Below are 24,512 nucleotides of genomic sequence, written 5' to 3' on the forward strand. Positions count from 1 at the left end.
TGAGTTAATGTGGACAGTGAGCACCAGTCATCTTGGCGATCTCTGGATTCTGATTGCATTCTTTGCATTGATCATAAGCTTGTAATGGAAAAAACACTGGGTTTTTTCCTGCATGTATCTTGATTTCTTTAATTTGAACTTCATTACTGCGCTGATTTTTTTTCTCTCTTCTCATTGGCTCTGTCTCATTCTCACTGCCTGTTCCTCACAACCTAACTAACATCATGTCCTGTGTAAATGCTGTCAATAAAGGACTTATCTGTTTACCAGATGATTAAGAAATCGGGTACCCATTTGTTTTTAATATCGACCTGGACTAGAATCTTCGGCCAGGATTCATTCCACTTCAATTTAGTAATTAATTAATTCAGTAATTAATTCAGATTAAGGTCTAAAGGTTTTATCCCTGAAAATAGAGTCATCTTGAAAAGTGATTTAATCCATAGCAGAAATTATTAATTTGCCAGGTATGTTCAGTAATTATTTAGAGATTTTAAAACAAAATTTCAAATTTTATTAATTTATTAGGATTTAATTACATTTTATTATTATAAATTTATTATTTTTAAAATTGTGATGACTCTAGACCTTCTTTATTGTTATGAAGACCAGATTATCTAAGCCTATTTTTTTATTTGCTTCCAAACTCCTTATCATATTAAAGCCTTTCGTTTTATAGATGTTTAATTCCAGCCAAAGTTTGTTGTGTCATATGTGAGAGAGTTTTTTAAAGACCTGTAATTTTTGTAATCTAGTTATGCATACTTCAGAATTTAAAGATCAGTAAAATCCTATTTTCCTTTGTAAAATCAGTAGCAATTAAATAGTATTTTCTACTCCCAAAGCCATAGAACAGGGTGATTCTTGTGTAGCAAGATTGCTACTAACTCAGCAATTCTCAATTTGGAGTTCTTTCAAACCCTAAATATACCTTCTAGCCCTAATGTATTTTGTGTTCTCTCCCCACTGTTGCTTCTTCTCGATATCTCACTACTCAAAGAGAAATTGTTATCACCAGAAAAAGAATATAGAGAGCAAAACCCTCCTGAATGTATTGAACAAGAAAGTTGGATGCCACAAAGGAAAGTCATTTATTTTCCAAACAGCATCATTATCTTCTTTAGCTGCTCCCTTAGCCTATACAAATTCTGTTGTCGGCCTTTTGTTTCTGATATACCTAAGGAATATTTTATTGTTTATTTTTAAATCCTTTAATGTTTGTTCTTGGAAACCTACTTCTGCTCTTTGCAATTTCCTCTTACTTAATGCCTGCTGAAGTTTAAGTTCCTGTTTATTGGTTTCCCTAGGATCATGTTTCCAAAATTTGAAGGATTCCTGTTTGGTTGAAATAGACTCTTGAACCTTGCTGTTCATCCGGTTTAGCTTAATCCTGCCTTCCTGGTTCCCTTTCTTGCACAGTGCCCAAAATTTCAGAGACATTTCCTTTTGAAGTACTGCCCTTACTGCCTTTGCTGTCTTACAGTTTTACTTTTAGTATCCCTGTGACTCAGCTTACTACATGTGTGAATTTCACTTCAATTCTTATTATTTACTGAAAAAAAACACACAACCCATCCAGAAGTATGAGCAGAGTGCACTGAGACCAGGAGGTAGGACAGAGGAACCAGGAAGATGGGAGAAGAGGAGCAGGACAGTACTTCTGTTCCCACTGTATGACTGAACTGGGAGTGGAGAGCTGCCTGCAGCATCCCAGTAGTGTTGAATCTGCCAGGTTCTGCCCTGAGGGCCACTGCTATTGTCATCCCTGGCCTCCATCCACTGCAGGTACTGCAAGGTAATGCAGCGGCTCTGACTGCCCATCTGCTATCTCCTGTGGCCTGCTAACAAGAATTGCATTTTGGGCTGAAAAGTAGAAGTCCTGACATAGTGAGATCCTACAGGGTGTTTGGTACAAGTCCTGTTGCCACAGATATCCTGCCAAATCCAGGCTATTGCACTTGGTGCTTTGTGAAATCCTCTAAATCCAGGGAGACAACTTGGTCACCTGAATAACCAGCACTTAGAGTAGCAAGGGCTGCTCTCCACATCCTGCCTTCTGACACAGACCAGGGCTTTTGGCAAACAGCTTCAGTTATAGGTAATAGTTCTGAGCACTAAAGTCATAGAGTTACCACATTAGAAACATAACTCAATCAGAAATTAACTGCATTCCTATGGAATTCCTCATTATGGACTTACAGAGTGGTTTGGATTGGAAAGGACCTTAAAGATAATCCAGTTCTAACTTCCCTGCTATGGGTAGGGACACCTTTCACTGGACTTGGTTGTTCAAAGCCCCATCCAACCTGGCCTTGAACACTTCCACGGATGGGGCATCCACAGCTTCTGAAGCAACCTGTGCCAGTGCCTCACAGTAAAGAATTTCTCCCTCACAGTAAAGAATTTCTTCCTAATATCCAATCTAAACTTGCTGTCTTGAGCTTAAGGCCATTCCCCCTTGTCCTATTACTCCATGCTCTTGTGAGAATTCCTACTCTGTCTCTGTTGCAGGCCCTTTGGATACTGGAAAGTGCTATAAATCTTCCCCAAATCCTTCTCTCATCCAGGCTGAACAGCCCCAACTCTCTCAGCCTGTCTTCACAGGAGAGGTGTTCCAGCCCTGTGGTCAGTTTAGTGACTCTCCTCTGGACATGTTCCAATTGTCTTTCTTATCTCTTGTTTAAGTTTTTCCTGGATGATTTTTGAAGATACATTTAAAGATGTGCATCCTTCTAAAAACAAGGAATTTAATCCATCAGTTTGAGGCTGAATTGAGAGGACAACAACCAGTGTCAGGATATGAACTTAGCAATGCTGTAGATGCACAGATTTTGCCAGCTGCACCACAGGATTGGATGACTGGGTTGCTAGAAATGAAACTGCACAGAGACTCCTTTTCCCAGCAGAGTAGGGTGGGACCAGCAGATTTGTTGGATTGTCTATGACAACCCTTTCATCTTGTCAAGGAAAGGAAGAACTTGCACAAGCTGCAATCAATGTTTAATTGAAGAAGGCAGAGCTCTGCAGGCCTGTAACTGAATTGCATCTGCTTTGGCTGGCTCAGAAGTAAATATTACTTTCTAGGATTTTTTTTATTCATTTGAAAGCACTGGCTTTGTCTGTTAACATTTGATCTCCAGTGGCATCACTCATCTCTCCAGTGGCATTCTGTTTCCTTAGAGCACTGCTGGAATTTGGCCAACTCCATGTTTTGGTCACCACCAAAGACCTGTGTGATTGCCACTTCCTCCCCTATCTCACATTGTGAGAATGTTTTACTCCTGTTTCAAAGCAGCATCAAATCCAACACTGTCATTAACTACTTGTGCACAAAACTTAATTGGTTCGGATTTTTAAAATTATCAAAGTCTTTCAATTTTCTCCTCTTTTTCAGGAGAAGATTTAGTATCTTAAAATACTTTCAGTTATTTTGAGACCTAGAAATTGAAATTTTTTGATAATTTAGCCATGTTGGTTTTACAAACCGGTGAGAAAGTAGAATATTGTCATTTATTCCCACATATAGGTTATGAATGTCTCTGTGATCAGAGGTCAGGAGAGGCTTGGCCATTTTATTAGCCCAGTAAGCTAACTGGTCCAAAAAAGGGCTAAAAGAAGTGCTAATTCTTTGGCTAGCTTCACATTTCTTCAGTACAGCGTGATGATGACAGAAATGGATAGCCCTTATTAAAACACTCTCTCATATTCTGGAAACATAATGCATGGAGCAACTCCTGATTCTGCAGTTGAATACAAGGTTTTTTCTAGCAGCAGAATTCATAATCTGCAGTGCTTGTTCAAAGCCAGGCTTTGGACTGTATGATGAGCTTCTGTAGGGTCTGTTGTATGAGAAGTCAGGCTAGGTGGACAGTGTGATCCTTCTGTGTCAGAATGTTTAAATTGGGGAATATTTAGGCATCCAGAAAAACCAACCCAACTAAGCACTTTTCAGAAGTGCTTAGTTCCCATTGCTGTCTAACATATAAGGGACATGCCTGAACTCAAGACTTCATAAAATTAATTAGGTGTCCAAATGTTAGACTCACTCATTTATGTCTCTAAGACAGTGTCTTGCAGATCAACTCAAAATAAATTGCATTAAGCTATTTTTAATACTTTACATTCCAGAGAGCTAAGACTTAGACATTTGGTGTCCCGTCCAGTCTTAACTGGACACGTGCCATCATTTTATGAAGGACAACCACATATTTGTAGCTGCCATTGTTTTTTTTATTTTTTTGTGTTGAATGTTTGAATGACTTGCATAATGATATGTCAATAATTTAATCATCTACTGATTAATAATGCCTTGTAATGTATGTTTTGTATTTAAAACCCAGTCTTGAAAACCCTCCATATGGGATTTTCATGCTGACCTTTACTTTTCTAAAAGCATGTAATGAAATCTATCATTAGAGTTCTTTCTCTGGTCAGGAGAGAAAGTCATCGCCATGGGCTGATCTAGAAGTCTGTAGGATAGATGGATTGAGTTACAATTGAAAAATCCTTTCCCTCTCCATTAATTATGGAATTAATTAATAGGAGGTGAGTTAAATCAATCTGTATGCCTTTTTAATTGTAAGGTGAGACAAACTCTTCTCTTTCTGTCCGTGGCATTATTTTCCATGGGATTGTCAAGATGATGACTGCTCGAGTTGCTCTGGTTTTTTGCAGAGTTGTGTATGTATTGTACTTTTTAACAGTTTTGCTATGTATTTACATTATTTCCTGTTTCTTTTTCTGTAGCCAACATCTTGTACATGGCAAGCCAAGAAATGATGAAGGTGGTGGAAAGAGACAGTACAACCATAAAGCAAAATTTAAAGAAGGTAACTGTTTAATCCTCAGTTTTCAAAGGAAGCCCACATGCATGAGGTGTTACACACAGTTATATTTATGCAAAACCATAATTTCAGCAGGCTTGATTCTGCTTTTTTGTGAGCGTCATTCCATTAAAGGGATCACTGATTCTTAAAACACGTTGATCCACACCTTTGTAGATGTAGCATTCATCACTATCAGATGTACCAACCCATCTGGTTTGTTTTCCTTGCTGGAGGAGAAGCAGTCTGTGTTCTGGCTGGACATGAGGTGTGGCTCCCAGTGGGGCCTGTAGTTACCTGGGTTCTGATCACACAGGTGGGGTGTCAGTTATTATCATGGGATTCTCCTGGCTCAATCTTCATGGCTTCAGAATTGAACAGAGAGGAGTCAGCAAAATTATGGCTCCACCCTTTCACCCATTGGACTGTAACATAAGGGAAATTCCTCAGAGGCTGGAGCCACTACTCTACAGGTGAATTAATTCATTTCAGGGACCTTTATCACACTGAGCTTTCTTGTCTGTATGGATTTATTGTTGAAAGAGATTCTGTAAAGTTCTTATCTGCACCAATCGCATTTTCCCAGTCATGGTTCAAGGGTTGGCACAGGCCAAGAACTGTTCTAATTGGAGTTCTGATGTGGTCACCCTGTGGTCACCGTGTTTTGGAGGCTGAAATAATTTAAAATGTGACCGTGGTCAGACAATTCCAGATGGGTTATGAGCCAGAAAACTGTCACATTTAATAAACTTCTATTGTGATAGCCCCTGTGAAAGTAGATAATCAGGGTAACATATTCTACTGTGTTCCTTTCCTTCTCTACAGTTTTCTGTATCATCCCTGTCTTTTTGCTGGAAGAATGACTCTAGCACTTTGCACTGGAAGAGATTTTCCTCAGAGAGTGGAGTTTTCTAGGACAGAGGTCCTAGATCTCTCTAAAATTACTCCGTGCCTTTTAAATAGAAACGGTATAAAGTTCATTTCATAAAACAGTCTTTCTTTTTGTGGCTGAAAATATTTATTTTTTAGTTAGTCCATTTGCCTTCTCTGCACTTTGAAAGGTGTGTTCATATTTTAAAGGAATTAAAGTAGCACACATTAACAGGGATCCATGCACTGTACCTGGCATGCCTGGGCTTTCTCATTTTTGTTGCAGAGCACTCAAAGTTCTGCACTTTGTGGGGAATCTCAGAGAAGAGACTGAAGGGCTCACCTTGCAGATTGCAAATACTCCCATTGTCTTTAAAAAGCTTTCCATGGGTTGATCCAAAGCCCAGTGAATTCAAGGAAAATGGTTGATTTTATTGACTGAATCACTCCTCTGAGTGTCAGGGAGCTGGAGGGTCTGCCTGTTCCCTGAAGGATGAGCCAAGGCTGACCCCACACAGGCAGGCAGTGCCCTCTCCAAGCAGGATGCAGTCCCACAGCACCTGAGCAGAGCACAGGAGCAGGGTCTATCAACTGTCCCAGACAAGGCAAAGCAATGTAACAGGTCCAGCATCCCTCCAGAGAATCCAGTCAGGAGCAAAAGGGGACAGGGGCAGAGACAGGAGTGGAGACAAGGCTACAACGTGGGTCCAGAGTCTATCCAGGAGGGATTACCAAAGACATGGAAGAAGGGAGGCTGCAAGGTGGGAGCCATCCAGGTGTCAAGCTGTGTACAGTGTAGATCTGATGTTGGTCTGGGACACAGGGCCAGGGCTGGAGTCACTCCACAGTGTAGCTTGGGACTAAAGAAGGACAGAGCTGGAGACCCGGGAGCCCTGCGCAGGAGGTGTGGGCTGGGGCCAGGCAGGGCTGGTGAGGCTGTCAGTGCCCTGAAGGGTGGGACTGCAGGTCCCTGTGCTGGCCAGGCTACAAAGTGAAGAGTGCAGGAGCAGGACTCCAGGTGCTTGAGGAAATGTTTATCACAAGCACACGTGCTTGAAGTTAAGCAGGAATGCTTTGTTGGGTGGCACAGTGGTGGTGACAATCAGCTGCAGCTCCAGTGACTTCAGGTGGTCAATCAGATGCTTCACATTACAAAAATTCTGATTTCTTGTACTGAATGAAGGCCCACAACTAACAGTAAAGTTTGCAGGTGTCCTAGTCTGCTCCATCTGTGCTTTTGTTGACTCTGTCAACCTAAGCATGGCCTTGGCAAGCAGGAGCTGGTTTAAACCTGTGTTAACTTTCTTTTATTGATTTTTCTATGTCCTCATACATGTGTGGCAAACATACTCAAGAAAACAAAAAGCTGAAGCAAGCTTGTAAGAGTTAGCTAACTGAAGAAAAAGCAAGTCTTAAAGTGAAGTTAAATGCTTCTCTTTTTTCATCTTCTAGTAATTTCTGGGAATGTAAGAATTAAGGGAAAAATTTTCAGTTGGCATCATGTTAAATTTGAAGAGTATTGACAATAAAAATGGGCTTAACTTATAAAGGTTGGAAGTTTATAAAAACAGGAACTATAGTCCAAGTTGCTATAGAACTGGCAAGCTGTTACTTCAAAAAATTTATACTGTTTAGTAGTCTCTGTGATCATATGGTAAAAGCCAATCTTAACACCTGACTTTGCCAGCTGCTGTGGAATAGAAAAGTTATTTCTGGATCTTATTTGCATTCTGTGATCTGAAAGAAGAGACACAAAATTATTCCAATCTTTCCATGTCCATGTTTAACTATAATTAATACTAGCTAGGGACCAGGAGAAATTTTATCACCAGACTGCAGATTCTTAGTCTAACAAAGTTAATTGCTTGGATTTATGTTGAAAGAATGGGAGCTGGAATATTGTTTGGATAATTAAGTGAGGTTTTTCATTTAAACTCTTTTAAAGTCAGGACTTGTGCACATTAGACAGCAGTGGAACTGTATGAGGAGGATGGAGACCTGTCTTCTAACAAAGTAATATATGATAGAGCCTTTGAAATATTGTGTAAAACTATTTGTCCAGATCAAGCAGTACATGGATGTACAGGAGTTTGAACTTCATATTGCAGTGACATGGGGGGTTGTGATAAACCAGAAAATCCAAACAAATAAGGTAAGGGATACTGATAAAAGATTTCCTCAGACCTGGAGGTTAATTATTAGCTGATCATGTCTAAGCTGAGCTACCTGTGTTCTTTCACTGTAATAACACCAACTCCCTTTCCTAACAGAAGCTGGAGGCAAAGATACTACTGAACTAGAGGAAGTTTATTGTAATTCCTGCACAAAAGGAAGTGGGTGTAATTCCATGTTCTTAAAAGATGGATCAGCGCTAGGCATCATGAAGCTTTTACAAACAGAATAAAAAAATTTAAAAGGCAGAAGAAAATGGATGTATTGGGCATTCACTAGCATGCCTGGAATGGACAATGATTTTTCCTTATAGAGATTATCTACAGAACTTAGCTTTTTAAGTTTGCATTGTGTCCTGTTTAATGCTCTCTTTTAAGACTTAGCGTTATTGAGTCTTTTTCTAAGCATATAAACCTGTTATAATAAATAAACCTTATATAGATCAAGAAGATAATTGCATGAGAGGGTAAAACTAGGTGCTTACAGAGGAACCCCTCTTAAAATAATCACCCCTCAGATTTTGTGTTTATTGAGAGATGTATCTGGTTCATTAGTCCATGTGTAATACACAATAGTCCTATTTTAAAATGTAGGATCTGCTCCAAAGCCCTTTTAAATCCATTGAAGAGCTTCCACAGGCTTCAGCAATTTTTGAATCAGTGAACATTTGTAGTGGTTCATAATTTTTTAAGATCGTAAGCCATCTCCTCCAACTGCAAATCAGGATTCTTTTGGTTGGCATGTTAGTCCAAAAACATTTACATGTTCCTTGAGCTTTTTGCCAGTGGTCTGGTGTAGCAGTTGCATTGATTGCATAAGGAAAAAGACAGGAAACATCTGAAGTAGACATACAAAGATGAAAAAACCCAACCTGTTGTCTGATAAGAAAGTTACAAACTGGAAATTTATCAACATATTAACCTATTTTCACTCAAACTGTGGAAGTTTGTATTGTAGGTGGCTTATAGACCTTATAGATGATTAAGTGGGGAAGAAATACAGTATTGAAAAAATTGAATTAATGAAGTCTGTGTTTACTACTTTGTGCTTATTCCAATGGTGTATTTAGAATTTAAAGCAGTGCAAGTTTATGTCACGCCAATGATACCGTAGATAATATGTTCTCCAAAAGTATCAACTAAACAGTGACATGCAGAGATTTAGAATAAAGGCTGAAGAATTAAGTATTTCCTCTTCACAGAGAAGTGCTAGGCTTTTCTTTCTTTTCTTTTGCAAAACTCTCCTTGCTAGAGAATTTTTTTTTTAACTAAGCAACCAAGAACTATTTTGACCCCTGAAGCAACTGTTTTGATGTTGCCTAGTCTTTTTGTTTGAGTCTCTGTGGACATCCATGTGGGTTAGTAGTGATTCACAGTGACAGGAGCATGATCTGAAGGTACGTGCTTAAAAAATTGTTACAAATACTTTGCCTGCCCACAGCGTGAGTGAGGTGCTTGCCTACATTTGTGAAAAACCTTTCAAACACTCTTTCTGAATAGGTGCAAAGTGTTCTCTCTAGCCAAGAACACCTCTTTTTTTGGCTGGTCTCACATCCTTTTTGGCTTGCACTCCCTGGAGGTGCAGAGTTGAAGCCAGGGAAGTTGCACATCTGCTTGGGGATTTTGGTGTCTGTGTCATTTAACCAGAAGAACCAGCTTTTCTTTGAAGTGCCCAGAATGCCTAATCAGGGATCAGCAGCTTCTCTCCTTGGTGGAAAAGGATCCCAGTGAGCATTTTAAAAAGTCAGTGTACCACTATATACTTACCTGTGATGTTTAATTTACTCTGTAACTGAGTGCCTGTTACCATCATTTGTAATGTGTGGTATTCTAGTAAAGAAGTGATGACAAGAATTTCCAAAATGTTTGGGGTGGATATAAGGTGTGTGCTGCACACAGTGAGCAAAGATAGCATCCTTTCCCCAGCCTTCTGAAGAATATTTAAAAGTTACCATCAACCCCTTACTACCCCTTTATTTCTTAGTTCCCCTTTGCAACGCTTCCCACTGGGGAGCATTGCCTTTTACAGCCAGATTCTGATCCTGCTGTTGCAGGAGACATTTGACTTACATTAAGTCCTACTAAATGTAGACTATGTCAGGCTGATACTCAGAGGGAAAAACTGTTTGCAGTAAATACAGTTGGAAGAATCTGTCCCAGCAGTAGTATTGCTTAAATAGGGGTTTCAGGTCTGTTTGTTTTTATTTTGGTATTTATACAGACTTGACTTCTGAGATGTTCATGTTCCTGACACATCTAAATATATATCCTCAAAATGCTTTTAAGTCTTTAAAAGTAACATAGATAATATAAATAAGTTAATCACTCTGATTTGTTGATAAATCCTGTGCATCCTTTTTAAAAGCACAGTTTTACTTTGCATTGAGTTTGACCCATCGTTATCTGTGAGAAAGTGGAAATAAAAGTGGTCTCTGTTGATCTCATGTGCAGAGCAGCCAGTAGTGTTGATAATAAACTGCAGCAGAGTTAGAGAAGCCCTTTTCCCTTTGTTGATTTACCAAGTCTCAGCATCGATAAAGGCATGAAAACTGTGTGAGAATATTTGAATATTCTCACTGGGGAGAGCCCTCAGACACCTGGAATCACATGCAAAATAGCCACTACATCAGGCCCTATCTAAGAGATTGCATCCTAATTTTTCTGATAGTAAAATGTTTCTTCACCTCCTTTCCAGACAGGGCAAGGGAAGCTGGTTTTGTTTTTTATTTATGCTGGCTTAACAACACTGGCCACCATTATGTTAAATAAATTCAGCACAAGCACTTGAACTACCCATTACACCTTCACTGCAAGTCCTACAGGTGGGTATTTAAAAAGAGCATCAGGACCCCAGATTGTCAACTGCCTTTTCTCCAAACAGTTCAACTGAAAACATTGGGTTTCACACTGCTCTTAGAAAGCTGAGAAAACCCAGTTCTGATAAAACAAGCTGAGAAGCAAGTTCCCCAGGACCTTACCATCAAACTGGCTGATCTCAACCATGGCAGCATCACGAGGGAAAGAGATGGTATCTCAGAGAACCATATCCCAAAGCATTTAGGGCTTCCTAAGGCAATGCCAGCTCATTGAATTCCCAGAAGCCAAAATACAACTGAAGCAAATTTTAAAAAAGTATGTCCCAAACCAGTCTGTTCCCCTATTCTTTTGGCAGGATAAGGTGGAGACACTTACATAATTCCAGAGAAGCTAAGTAATTTTCTATAAACCTTGGTTGAAACTGAAATTAATTCTGGGATAATGCCTTTTAAACTAGTTTTCATCCAAGAACAAATAAAACTGGTTACTGTTGAGAGATGTCATCCAGAGAGAAGCTGCTGGAGCAGCCAGTGAATGCATGTGGGAGTAATACTGATAAAATGTGAATGTATCAGAGACAAGGATTTCAGCAAGGACACTGGGGCAGTCCTGCTGTTGCATATATGCCACTCCTTTATATCCACAGAGATCAGTCCTTCACTTTTGGCCATCAGCTGGAGTGGTGCCTGCCCATGTAATAAGATCCTAAATTTGTTATAACATGTACCAAATTCTAGAGAAATAAAAAAAATTCAATTAATATCTTTTAACTTTTTTTGGTTTTTTTCAGTGCTGGTCTTTGACAGTTACAGAAGAGGCAGAAAAGAAATCTCTCTGTAATTTGTACTTCTGTGAACTGTCATACATACTATAACAAGTGCCAATGGAGTCAACTGCAGGAAATCTTTATTATTTTCTTAGAAACTCTTTAAAATGTAAACATCCTGTTGATACAAATCTCAGATTCTTCTGATGTTTACTTAGCAGCTGCCATCATTGTGCAGTGTCAGAGTACAAATACCATATTACGGGGTATGAGGCTGACAGAACACTTTTTGGACTTGTGTTTTATTTTACAGAAGCTAAGGCTGAAAATACTTCTGAGCCATTTAATGATAAATCATCATCTAAGAATACTGCTGTTATTTTAAAGCTATTTGGAGTTTAAAAATTGCATAACTATTTCAAATGCAGCATTGAAATGGCTGGCAAAGACAGCCCACGTCCCCTTCACTGTGCCTTCAGGATCAGCAGATCCTGAAGGAGGACATGTTTGAGTCACTCATAGCAAGCAGGATATTGCATCAGGAATCATAAAGTCTTTGTCATGTCCAGTGGTAGGTGCCATTTCCCTTCTGAGTCAGGAATACCTGGAAGTCTCACCATTCAATATTGAAAAAGAATAAAAGATAATCCTCTCACCCTCATGGCAGAAAAGTTTAAAAAAATGCAAATATTGGAAAGTTTAAGCCCACAGCAAAACCAGAAAGAACTTCCTATTTATTGTTTTGCAAATCTGTTTATTTTTAATCTAGTCTAATTATTTTGGGGGCCTGACTCATCATTTCTGAATGCTTAGATTGGCAGCAGCTTTCCATTGCTGGTGCAGTGGTTGTGCTGACTCAGGCTGTCGTTACAGCCATCCACCATCCACAGGAAAATATGCATTTTACAGATCCATGCAGGCCATATAGTGCATGCCAGTGTTCCCTACATTAATGGAGATCCCATGTGCCTCTGGTTACACATGGTTTGTTAATTATTCCTGCCTGCCTGCTGCAATAGCAAAGCTCCTGGTGTTAAAATTAAATGGGAAGATGGATTCTGGAAACTTTCATTTAAATATATCTAAAATAGTGCTGCTTGAATGTATTAGGAAAGAGGGGGACATTTTAAAATCTGTGTATTTCTTGTCTGTGTGTGACACAGGCAAAGAACAGATACATTTTGTTATTCAAAAGATGGTCAATCTCATAAATGGCAGTCAAGTAGCTGTCAGGTTTCCTAGGCCCTGTACCAACATCTGGATCACTGAAAATTTACATCTTTGTTGCAGTCTTGCTCTTTCTCATAATCCAGTAATAAGGAAGAATTTGAAATTAAAAACCACTTCTGTTAAAGTTTTGGATGTGCAGGCGTGAGCACATGGGGAGAGTGCACACACCAACACCTGCGCATGAAATAAGCAGGCAAAATAACTGCACCATCAAGTTCCCCAAATCTTGTTTAAAAACTGTTCTTAGTTGATTATAACAGACCCAAACCTTACTTAGTTGCAGGTATGACACACGTCTGTCCTACCTTGACTGGTTCTGTTTCAATCCAAAGGATTCTACAATGTCTGCAAAAGCTCGGGGAAAATGCACTGTTTTCTCATGGTAGCAATTCCTAGCTTGGAGAGGGAAGCTTCTCATTCCAGTGTAGAGGAGACATATGCTGAGCTAGTAAAGAGGTAACTAGTGAGGGAGCAGTAAACAGAGAGGAGGAGGAGGCAGGAAGAACCAAAGGCTCTGTTTGTTTGGCCAAAGGCAAGCTTCTGGTGCTATAAGAGGTGATGGATTGGAACTACCCAAGCAAGGTCATTTTTCCTGAATGTGTGATGGAAATTGGGATGCCTGGTACACATGTAAACGCCACAGTACAGTCACCTGTACATAAGATGTTTTTATGCTGAACTGAACCCAGCCCTGTTGACAGGAACAACTGCTACTCTGAGAGATGCTTGAGGAACAGTGCTGGGAGTAGAGGCTCTAGAAAAAACAACTAGGGTTGAAGTTGGGACTCAAAATGAGATGGAGGACCCAGGAGACTAAAATCTGGACTTTGCAGGGCAAGAATGGGGGACTAGAACTAGAAGCAGAAGTATTACCAATTGGAAATAATGAGATATGGAGAATAAAAATAAAATAAAGAACCAAAGGTGGTGTAGGGCAGTCTTGAGACCAGAAAGGGTTTCAGAAAGTCACCTGTAAAGAGTGAGCAAATGACTGGACAACAAGACCAGTAGTTGGTAAAAGTTCTGCCCTTTTCTGCTTGGAATGGAACCTAAATTTCCAAAATCTTATTGTTCTTGTTCTCAGCAGATGCCATTTACTATGTTTGCCTTGAGAACAGAAGCAGAACAAGATAAGAGAATTTGTAGAGATGGATAGTAAGTAGTGAGGACCTGGTGTTCCAGGTCCTGAGGTACCAACAGTTGACTAAATGTCCATTGGTGACTGGAGGTTTTTAAGTGTGATCCTGGAGAGCATCTTTGCTTTAGTTTCAGTTGGAAGGATTCCATGTGGTCCAGAATATGGTAATCAAAGTATGGTAAATATGGACAAACTGGACGTTTGCTTCAAAAACACACCATAGATTTTCAAACTAAATCATTAATTTCTGTGCTGGATGCCTCCAACGTGACAGCAGGAGGAAGGTGTCCCATGCTTCTCTGGCCAGAAGCTGACAGTGCTGCTTCTTTCAATTACACCATGACCTTAAGGAACAGAGGCCTAAAGCAGCAAATCTAGAGGTGTTGACACTGTTGGCAGTACTTGTAGGTGCCACATGTGAAATAGCTGAGGTTTGGTTTACCTCCTCAAAGCCCAGCAGACTGTACACACAGGTTCTGCTAAAACCAGCTGCATTACCAAGCATTTCACAGCTGGGGAGCACTGACCTCAATTCAGACACCTTTTGTGTAAGTATGCAGCACTGATCTTTCATTAAAACATCCATTTTCCTTTTTCTTCTTTCATTAGCCAAAAAAGGTGTGTAATGGAGGAGACAGCAGGATGTCCAGCCTCATCTGTGGCAGAAGGGGTAAAATGCCTATTGAAATAAAAGGGACTAAGTTGATGGTAAAGGCACCTAAACTTTGAAGAGAATAGGCTCTTGGTGAAGTCATCAATATTTTTCATAGATAGTCACAGTTTGTTCTCATTTTTCTGAATATCTCATTTAAGACCTTGAAATGTGTATTACAGACAGATAAACTGTGTTTAAGAACACCTGCAAAAGCAGTCCAGGAATGCTGTTCTTTGAGTACAGTCGATACTGTGTAATGCTGCACACTCTGGAAAACCAGCTTGAGGTGTTTCACTCTACACTACATGCTTTCATATTAATAAATGTAGTTTGACATTAATTTCTGTGCTCCCCACCTGCAAAATGAAGATAAAAATTGCCACTAAGGTGTTGCAAAACTAAATTAATAAATGTGAGCATGTGAATCCTGTAGTAGTGCATGCCAGAGGAATGCAGAGCATAAAGAAAATAAATCCTGTCTGTAAACCATGAAATATGTAGTAAATAAATCCCCAGACCGCACACAGAATTTAAAATGAAAAATACTATCAAATAGCAGCTCATCAGCTGAATATCATCCTGTCAGTGGATTGAGTGAATCAAGGATCCTTTGGATCATGCAATGAAAGATTAAACTGTAATGCAAATATACCAGGGGCAAGCTAAGAATGCACATAAATCTTCTATTTAGGCATTTTCAAATCTGTGAGTTCTCAAGTTTACAACCCTACCTGGAGAACAGCCCATTTCACAGTCCATGCAGACTAAGCCAAGTATTTCATCCACCTTTGTAAGTGTAAATGGCTTTTCATCTTTTTCTAAATGATTGTGTGATGAGTCTCTAATTTGCCTTTCAAAAAATATAACCATTTCAAGGACTACTCCATTAAATTGGAGCTTCTCCATTGCTTTTTTTCCTCCTCAGTTTCATAATCTTTAGTTCTGTATCTGTTGGTAATGGAGCCCAGGGTTAAAAATAATTTGGTCAGATGTTTTGCTTCCAAAAGGCCTGAATGCATCTGGACATTTTACATTAGCTTTTGTGAAGAACTTTTGCTAGTGTGATATCTTGTAATTGAAGGCAAGATCAAAAGAAATTTTCTGCTAGAGCAAGCAACACACACCTTGTTTTCAGCAAGTAGTGAGTGACAAAGGAAACCAATAATGTTTGTTAATATGAGATGGTTTATGTTCTATGTTTTGCACAGAAATAGAAGTATAACTGGCCTTGGTGTCTGTGCTACTGAGATACTATATTTTGGATACAGCCAATAGTCAATAATATACAAGATTTGGGCAAACTTTACCAAGAGAAAAGTGAGTTAGACAAAACCTTGTAATAGTTTGTGAAATGCAGTCTGGGCTCTTAGCCCACCTCTACCCCAGTGGGTCCATTTATTTATATTCCACATGGCTACAAAATGATGGAATTGAAGATATTTGTGATGAAAGGAAAACTTCTTGTCCCCTAATTTATGTTAGCATTGCTCAATTATTCACTGAAGTACAGAAATGAAATATGAAACAAATGTGAATAATGGAATTGGGCCAAGCTGTGTGTGATGTGTTGAGCAATCAGCATCCTTCTGGTACCTGCATTCAAACATTTTAGTATGAAGAGTGCTCCCCATTAATCTTGTCCTTGTACAGTCTGAAATCCATAGGCTTTTACTCTCTCCCAGAAAACTACTTTCCCCTCATATACTTTATAGAAATTGAAAAGCATAGCTATAGCAGGCAAAGTTGAGCTGAAAATGAGGAGAAACGATGACATGGGGAAATGGGACATTCACTGCTTCTAACAGAGAGAAAAGTCACTCCCTGAAGATGGCATTTTCCTGGAATTTACAACTTTCATGTTTAGGTGGGCCCTAGGACAGGTAGCACCTGCTTCATGTATGTCATTGGCCAAGGTTATTTGGGCAAGATCAAAACAAAATGGACTTTGGCAGAATTTTAGTTCCATGTTACAACCCAGAAGAAAGTTGTTTGTTGGTCTCTGGGAGGTGCCTGCACTCCACACAGGCTTCACAAGGGTAAGACAGAGAGTTGGGACAGTTCAGCCTGGAGAAGGGAAGGCTCCAGGAGACTTTGGAGCACCTTCCAGTACCTAAAGGGACCTGTAAGAAAATCAAGAATGTAAGAAAATTTTTCGCAAGGCCTGTTGCAATAGGACAAAGGGCATTGGTTTTAAACTGAAAGCAGATCAATTCAGACCGGCTGTGGGTAGGAAGTGTTTTCACAATGAGGGTGGTGAGACACTGGCACAGGGTGCCCAGAGAGGTGATGGAGATGCCCCAGACCTGAAAACATTTAAGATCAGGTTGGATGGGGATTTGAGCAACCTAATATAGGTGAAGATGTGCCTTGTCATTGCTTTTTTAAAATAGCTGGAAAGCTAACATAGAAAACTGCTAACAGCTATGAAAAACACAACAGCTGGGCTGCTTGGGGGTGGACTTCATGGACAAGTCAATGTTTTGAGCCATAATAAGAAATTTACTAAGTCAGCCAGGCTTTCATCAGCAGATTTCTGTTTTCAGAGTTAAACCTGTATTGTGTTCCACAGTTTTGCAGAGCATTTAATTGTCTTCATCATACATGCAGACCTGGAAACAGCCAAGAAGTACCAGTCTGCTATTCCTCACAGTGTATCTCAGGATTTGATGCGTTACTTCTTTCCAAACTCTTGCATTGGTTGCTCCATCAGTAACATTCCACAGTGATTATTTGATATGCTTTTCTTCCTAGCTGATTTTTTACTATGGAACTGGAGACAGCTGGTGTCCACAGCACTACTACGACGAGATCAAAATGGATTTTCCAGACGGGGACATCCGGCTCTGTGAGAAGGGGCTCCGCCACGCCTTCGTGCTCGATGCCAGCAAGGAGATGGCTGCCATGATCACAGACTGGCTACAGGATGATCTGACCAAATTATAAACACTAATTCAGTGATCAACAAGAAAAAGAAGTAATTATTTTGTGAACGTGTAAATTTTTTTTTGTGAGAGAGTCTGTCTTATTTTTTTTCTGTTTACTATAGATTATGGCTTGTTTTCTATTGAGATGTTTCAGAGAAAGTTAAAGAGAGACATGCTGGTCCAAAGTATAGTTTTATTGACTCAGTGCTTATGTAGTTTCATCCTGAGTCTTCTGGACTCTGGAAGACATGGCAAAGGGTGGAATATTTATTGACTGCTGGCATTCTAGACAATGCTGACACAACTGTACCTGAGCTGCTACCACCCCACTCTCTGCTGCAGAAGTGTCAGCATGTGGGTGGGTCCTGGCAATGGGTCCTGGGCAGCCCTGACCTTGTCTCCTCTGGGTCAGAGGGGGTTGGTGGTCCGGCTGAGTTTGGGATGAGTTCAGGGAAGATGTGGAGATCAGGTGTGCAGTTTTTCCAAGTCTCACCATGGGTTTGGGGCACTGCCAGGACTCCTCAGGGTATTAGAAATGCTGTAAGGTATCTGTGGCTGCTCAGTAAGGGAATATATAAGGATCTCTTACCTGGAACATGGCCAAGTGTTTCATTTTTCAGTTGACTGTAGAGAAGGGAAAGTACACTGGTCAAAAATGCCAGTATTTAAAAGTTAAAATGGATCGCAGAATCCATGTATAACAACTTCTAGGTGGCCTAGCTCTCCTAATGAAGTCCATGAGAACAGTGCTTGCTCAGCAACTTTAAAGAATTGAACCACTTTTGATGCATGTCTAAATTTCAGTTCTTTGCTCTAAGGACTGAAGTATGAAATTTTCTGCCAAGCCACAAATTAGGTATGTTCACCATCAGAAAACATCTGTTACTGTGCCATGGCTGCATCCATGACATGGCATGAATGTTACTGTGGAGAACCAGACCCTTGCATGGTGCTGACAAGTTCCCTGTTCCTCACATTTGGTGAACCCTTTCCTTTACAGATGGAAAAAAAAAAAAAGAAAAAAGCCTCCTACCAGTTGTGATAACAAAAGAAGTTGCAGGGAATAGCTAGAAATGAAAATATTGCAAGTAAGGGGAACAGAGCCAAGTGTAATCAGGAAAAGCTTTCTAGCCATGAACCTGTGAAAAAGTCTCCCTGTAGAGTTCATAAAGACATTTATAAATAAGCAAAACACTACAGAGTAGTCAGGGGAGGTCCTGTCCTTGCAAAAAGATGAATTTAGATGATGCACTGAGTATCTAACTTACATGATTTATTACCAGTTTTGATACGTGTGAGAATGGTATTGGAGAATGTTCTCTGTGATGCAAAAAGACCAGTTAGTTGCTTTGTTTTCTTACACAATTATACACACCCCTTCCACTGCTCTCTAAACTCCCCTTGAACCTTTCACTAATATTTAGAGCAACTTGTAATAGAGTTCAGTTCCTGGATATCTGGGACTAGTTTTCAAACCTGCAGACTGACACTGGATTTAAGTGACCTTCTCTGAATCAGAAACTGGTTTAGCTTTTGAGACTAGCCAGTGGTTTTTCCAATTACACTGCCACGTAATGAAATGGCCATGATGAGTGGGGCAGGAATGCTGGGAGCACAGTTTCAGCAGCGTGGGGAGGAACCAGACACTTTCAAAGTGAGGAGACTTTGCCCATGCAACTGATTCTGCCTATTGGAGAGTCATGGGACTTTCCATCTTTACAGGTCCATATTCAGTCATAATCAAAACAATCTTTGTGCTCACTGTCGAAATCCACAGTTGTGTGTGTGCGTGTGATAGTCCCCAGATGTTGGGATCATCCCAGCTGGATGGCCTTGTGGCAGATGCTCCCTGCATCTGCTGGCTGAGGTTTTCCCTGGGGCAAAGCCAGGGAGGACGTGCCCATAGGTGGAGATACTTTAATGTACACATATATGTACATGTGCACCTGTCTGTATGTCAGCAGCATAAAAACCACAGCTCACTTGGTTGTTTTGGTTTGCACATTGGTGTGGTTGGACAAAACATTTGTTCTTTGAAGTATGTGGAGTCAGGGAATGGACGAAGACTCAGTTTGTGGGAATTCAGCTGTTGTAGTGGATCTCCTGAGACCAGACAGATTCTTGCATTAACCAAAGATGACAAGCAGCTACTACAGCCTGGAAACTGAAGCACCTACGAGAAGCAGTTGTTTACAGTGCATTATGCGTATACTTTGTATGAGGAATTAATTTAGCAATACTTGTACTTGACTTGTGTATGCCTTTTATACAAAAGTTAATCCATTATACTAAATCCTAATTGCATTAAGACCTAAACTGAGATTAGGTCTGGTCAGTGATGACCAGATCTACTGCAGAAGAATGCCTTACAATTTTCTTAAAAGAATTTTCTCTAGTATTAAAAATAAAAACCATATTGATTCAATTGCTACCTTCTGCCTAGAAGCTGTTACTGTAAGGCAAAGATCTGAAAATTTGCTACTCTGTTCATTGCTAAAACACATGGGCCTACTTTCCACAGCTGTATTTCCTGAGAGGAGCAGATCCCACACAGTGAGAATCCAGCTCCTCAGAAGCCCGTGGTGTTCATTGTCACCCCAGGCAAAGAGTGTCAAAAGTGCTTGTGGTCCAAATGTGCCAATTTACCATGAAAACACAGTGTGGTTTTTGCCTATTTTAGACTATTTAAGAATTCTTGGAAAACCTATCACAAATATATTGACTGTAAGCTGTAGCACCTATTCACTGTTATCCACATCTGTGCTTGATTCTCACCACACAAGTAACCCTGCTAGTGCAGTGACTTTGACTCATGTGCAAGTGTTTTGCTAGATCGATACCTTTTAATAAAAGTACACAGCTCCAATAACAAAAATAAAGAAATTTATGGTAAAATGTAACTTGAGTCTTTGTTTTGGTAACTTGTTTAGTTCTAGTTCAGCTCTTTTATTACTTCATGCATACAAAATCTACAAAAATACTTTCCAGACCCCAAATTTCACATGCAATGCAGACATCTGCCAAGTGCACAGAAAATCCGTGGGTGGTAGGCACCTGACTCTCTTAAGCATTTTTATCCAGAGCCTCTCCAAAATAATCAATCAGTTTCCCCTTGCTGCTTCCAGCTCCATGTTTGCTGCTCTGAATGAGCTATAGAGTGTGTGGATCAGTGAGGCTTGTCCCTTCAGGAAGCTGGATGAGTGCTTGCCCAGTGTTTATGGTGAAGAATTTGGAGTTGGACTCCAAGCTAAACACCAGATTCTTGACTCACAGAGACAGATTGCATACATGAGCCACAGCAGATAATCTCTTCTCTGCAGCTGAGGTCATTTATGTATTTATTTTACAGAAAATGGGTTTATATGTGCATCCACCCCCCATCCCTTTCTTTGGTCTAGCTAATTGCCAGCAAAGACTTTAAACAAGACGTTCAATGTTATCATTTTAAAGTCACTCAAACTATTAGTGGGTTTGGATAGACTCACTAGACCCAAGAGATTTGTTTTACTCTGTGTCACAGGTCATGCTCAGACTCCCAGCTACAATAAAAACTACAATAAGTTTCTGAGGCTCTTCACTTGCAGGCAAATGTTCTCTTTCCTGGCACATTTACAAAATAAGGACCCAGAGAGCGTTTGTGAGTGACCAGGAACTATTAAAACAGCATATATTTCTGGAACAGCTGATGGGGCTGAGCACAAGCAGCAGACCCAGCAGTCACAGCACAAGCAGCTGCCAGGAGCGATCGCTGCTCTCAGTAGCAGCAGGCAGAAGTTACGGAACAGGCTGACACTCAGATGGGACAGGCAGGAAGGGATTTCATTAAAAACTCTTTCAGAGTGCTTGAGCTGATAGTCAACAGCCTGGGTTTTGCCTATTGCAGGAATGTGCTTGCAGGAGAACAGTTGTGTTGCAGAAAGTGGTTCGCAGCAGCTAATAAAATACAGGTGTTTTTTAAAACATCTGACTGACTGTACCTGACTGCAGGGTTTGCCAGTCAGACACTCAAAGATCTTTTCCATCCTGTTTGGAGCAATTCACACTGAAGGAGGATATGAGGGGGGCCTCCTGCTCTCCTCCTTTGTGAACATCTTCAACGAAGCCCCCAGACTCGGAAATACTGTGCTTCATGCATTGAGAAGGAATCCATGGGATGAGATAACTTACAATTAGGAAAAACAGGCTTTCCTAATGGCAAGACTCATCTACTCCTCTTCCCTAACCAGCACCCTTAAAATTTGGAAAGTATTCCACTGTCCTATCTAACTTGTAGGACACAGGAATGCCATTTTCAGAACATAAATGTTTTGATGTCCTAACATGCTCTCATCATGCAGGGGGTATGGCAACTCATTGGCGATTATAGGAAAGAACTTGTATTTTCACCCACAAAGTAAACCCATGGGATTTTAAGTATCCAGAATGGTTGAGCCCCAATTCAGATCCTGTCCTGTTTTACCAGTGCTAGGCATTTTCTTCTGTTGTATTCATGTTTGACCTTGGACATCTCCTCTGTCCTTGCTGTGCCTTTGATTTCTCTTCAGTTACAAACTGCCTAGTTTATGTTGTCAATCGCTTGAGTAGTCTGCAGTGCTGTGGAGTGAAAACCATTGAACACAAACCCCACCACTCCCACTGGTTTCAGTGAAGATGTGGTGCAATGCCTGTGAACAACCATTTGCTCTCACCCTTCACTGCTCTGTTGAAAACAGCTTGTTAGGATAGCACATTCCTGTAAAACTGCTCACAGCGTGGGCCAGGGGCAAAATGTCATCCTGCCTCCCTGCCCAGGGAACCTCTACCAAAAGATCTCCTCTTTGGCCAGTGTCACCAAAAAATGGGTGTGTGGGAATGCAGAACACTGACCAAAAGGTGGGTCCTGCTTGGTCAGTCACTCAGTGTGCACTGGGAATAGAAATGACCATGCCTCGCTCCAGTTCAGTTCTCCACATTTCTTCTGAGTTTGCTTTGTTATGTCTAAAACACATACCTGATGTCTTCCATGCCTCCAAATGTGCTGTACCCCACACCTGCATGTTCACAGTACTGTGTGCTTAGGGATGTAGGAGAGATAATAATCCCTATTGCCTTCACTCTGTCTCCAAGGCACTTGGGTGATGTCCATTGCAGGAGCACCTACTAAAGCACCTCACTCTCAGTCCAGCCTCTCCTTGAACACTTCCAGGGATGGGACATCCACAGCTTCTCTGGGTAACCTGTTCCAGTGCCTCACCACCCTGACAGGAAAGAATTTCCAACTAATATCCAATCTAGATCTCTCCTTTTTAGTTTAAAACCATTCCCCCTTGTCCTATCACTATCTGCCTGTGTAAAAAGTTGCTCTCTCACTTTTTTACAAGCCCCCCTTTAAGCACTGAAGTCCACAACGAGGTCTCCATGGAGCCTTCTCTTGTCCAGGTTGATGGAGTCAATGGAGGGAATCCTGGCTGGCTGTCTGGAACTGGATAGCTTCTCATCATGGCAGGTGAACACTATTCAGAAACACGGAGAAGAAAAAGGATGTACATTTGATGATAAATCCATCACAAACACTCACTGTTCTGTGACTTTATTTATTGGAAAATACCTGTGGCTTCCCTGGAAGGCAGTTTAACATGAATGGGTATTTCATTTTTGGTTTAACACCTTAGGTAACCCAGGGAATAAAGGTGGTTTACAAAGGCTGCTCTTGACATCTGGTTTTAGGACACAAGCAGAAGTCATCAAAAGAAAATCTTGCAGAGGTCTATTTATCAATAAAATATTTAATAAACTTATCTGTACAAAATATTAAAAAGGTTATTGAAGAGTATACAAGAATATTTATTTAACAAATATATACTGCTATATAATATATTCAAGAAAATATAGATTGCTGTTTACAGTTCATTTACAATCCCATATGTACAATCTATTTAAACTTTAGATACATACAAACAATGCATTTACACCATCACGTACAGAGCTATCTTCTTCAGAGATATTTCACACACCCAGACCTGAAAAAGCTGCACAAATACATGGATAGTTCAGAGGCACACACAGGGATACGAGTATTGCTTCAAGAATCATAACTACTAGAAATACAGCTATTAAAAACTTTTTAATTTTTTGATATTTTCCTTTCTAATCAAAGAAAAAAACATATAAATAAAACCACGACTGACCAGCAGAGAGGCTCGTTTTGTCAGAGGAACTCCAGAAAATGTTGACTTGACTCCAAAAACAGAGAACAGTGATGGGATACAAAGGGACTGAGCAAACTGGATCAGCATTGCGCTCTGCTTCATCTGAGACAGGGAGCACGAGGAGCAGAGCAGGTCTGTGCTGCACAGACAAGTGTCCATTTCCTTTCAGCAGCATCTCCACCAGCTTTTGTAGTGGAGCTGCAGAGCTGGACAGAGCTGGTGACTCCAGGTGGGCACAGCCCCTGACTGCTCCTCAAGCTGTGGGAGCTCCATTTGCACAGGCACTGCACAAATGTGACTTCAGCTGAAGCTGAAATGTGGGAGCTCTGGACCTTCAGCACCTCAGACTTTTCTTTAAAAGGTTTATCACTCACAGCAGTGGGATGGATGTAGGCAGCATGATCACCCCCTCCCTGGGCAAGGACAGGATGAGCTGCTCCTACAAAATGCCCCATCCCAGCTGATCACTTCCTACACAGCAGCTTAACTCTGGCACCTTCAATGACCAATGGCCTGTCCCCATGTGACCATCCCTTTTCCTGGCCTGTGGATGCTGTTCCACACTGCTGCTGCTGGCTGAGCTCCTGGGAGCTCCTTGGTGCTCAGCAGCTCCTGGCACACAGGAACTCCCTGGGATGACCAGCTTGGGAGCAAAACAGCCCTGAACTTTGCCTCCTGTTTATTCCCTACTGTTCTCCTCCCATCTCTTCACCAAGGCAGGATGGAGGAAATGAATGAAACACCACAGGGAACGCTACCATCTCCCCAAAAACTGGGACCAATGCCACAGCTCCCGGAGAGGCTTGGCCCAGCCTCTGGGTCTCATTCCTCTGACGATGGAGACCAGGGTGGCACCAGCACAGGCTGACATTGTGACAAAGAGAAAGGGAGAGACCCAAACACTCCCAACTTCCATCAGAAAGGCACTTG

General features: G+C 40.8%; 1 protein-coding gene across 2 annotated transcripts in view; it reads left to right on the top strand.

Annotated features, from left to right (window-relative positions):
- The window catches only part of LDAH (lipid droplet associated hydrolase), a 117,590-nt gene extending 97,296 nt beyond the window's left edge, over positions 1–20,294 (top strand). For both annotated transcript variants that reach the window (XM_066547163.1, XM_066547164.1), the window contains 2 exons: positions 4,747–4,829; positions 17,222–20,294. In XM_066547163.1, the coding sequence (XP_066403260.1) occupies positions 4,747–4,829; positions 17,222–17,413 (275 nt within the window). In that variant the 3' untranslated portion in view covers positions 17,414–20,294. The remainder of the gene's footprint in view (positions 1–4,746; positions 4,830–17,221) is intronic.
- The last annotated feature ends 4,218 nt before the right edge of the window (positions 20,295–24,512 follow it).

Source organism: Molothrus aeneus, chromosome 3, assembly GCF_037042795.1.
Source record: "Molothrus aeneus isolate 106 chromosome 3, BPBGC_Maene_1.0, whole genome shotgun sequence".
Lineage (NCBI taxonomy): Eukaryota > Metazoa > Chordata > Aves > Passeriformes > Icteridae > Molothrus > Molothrus aeneus.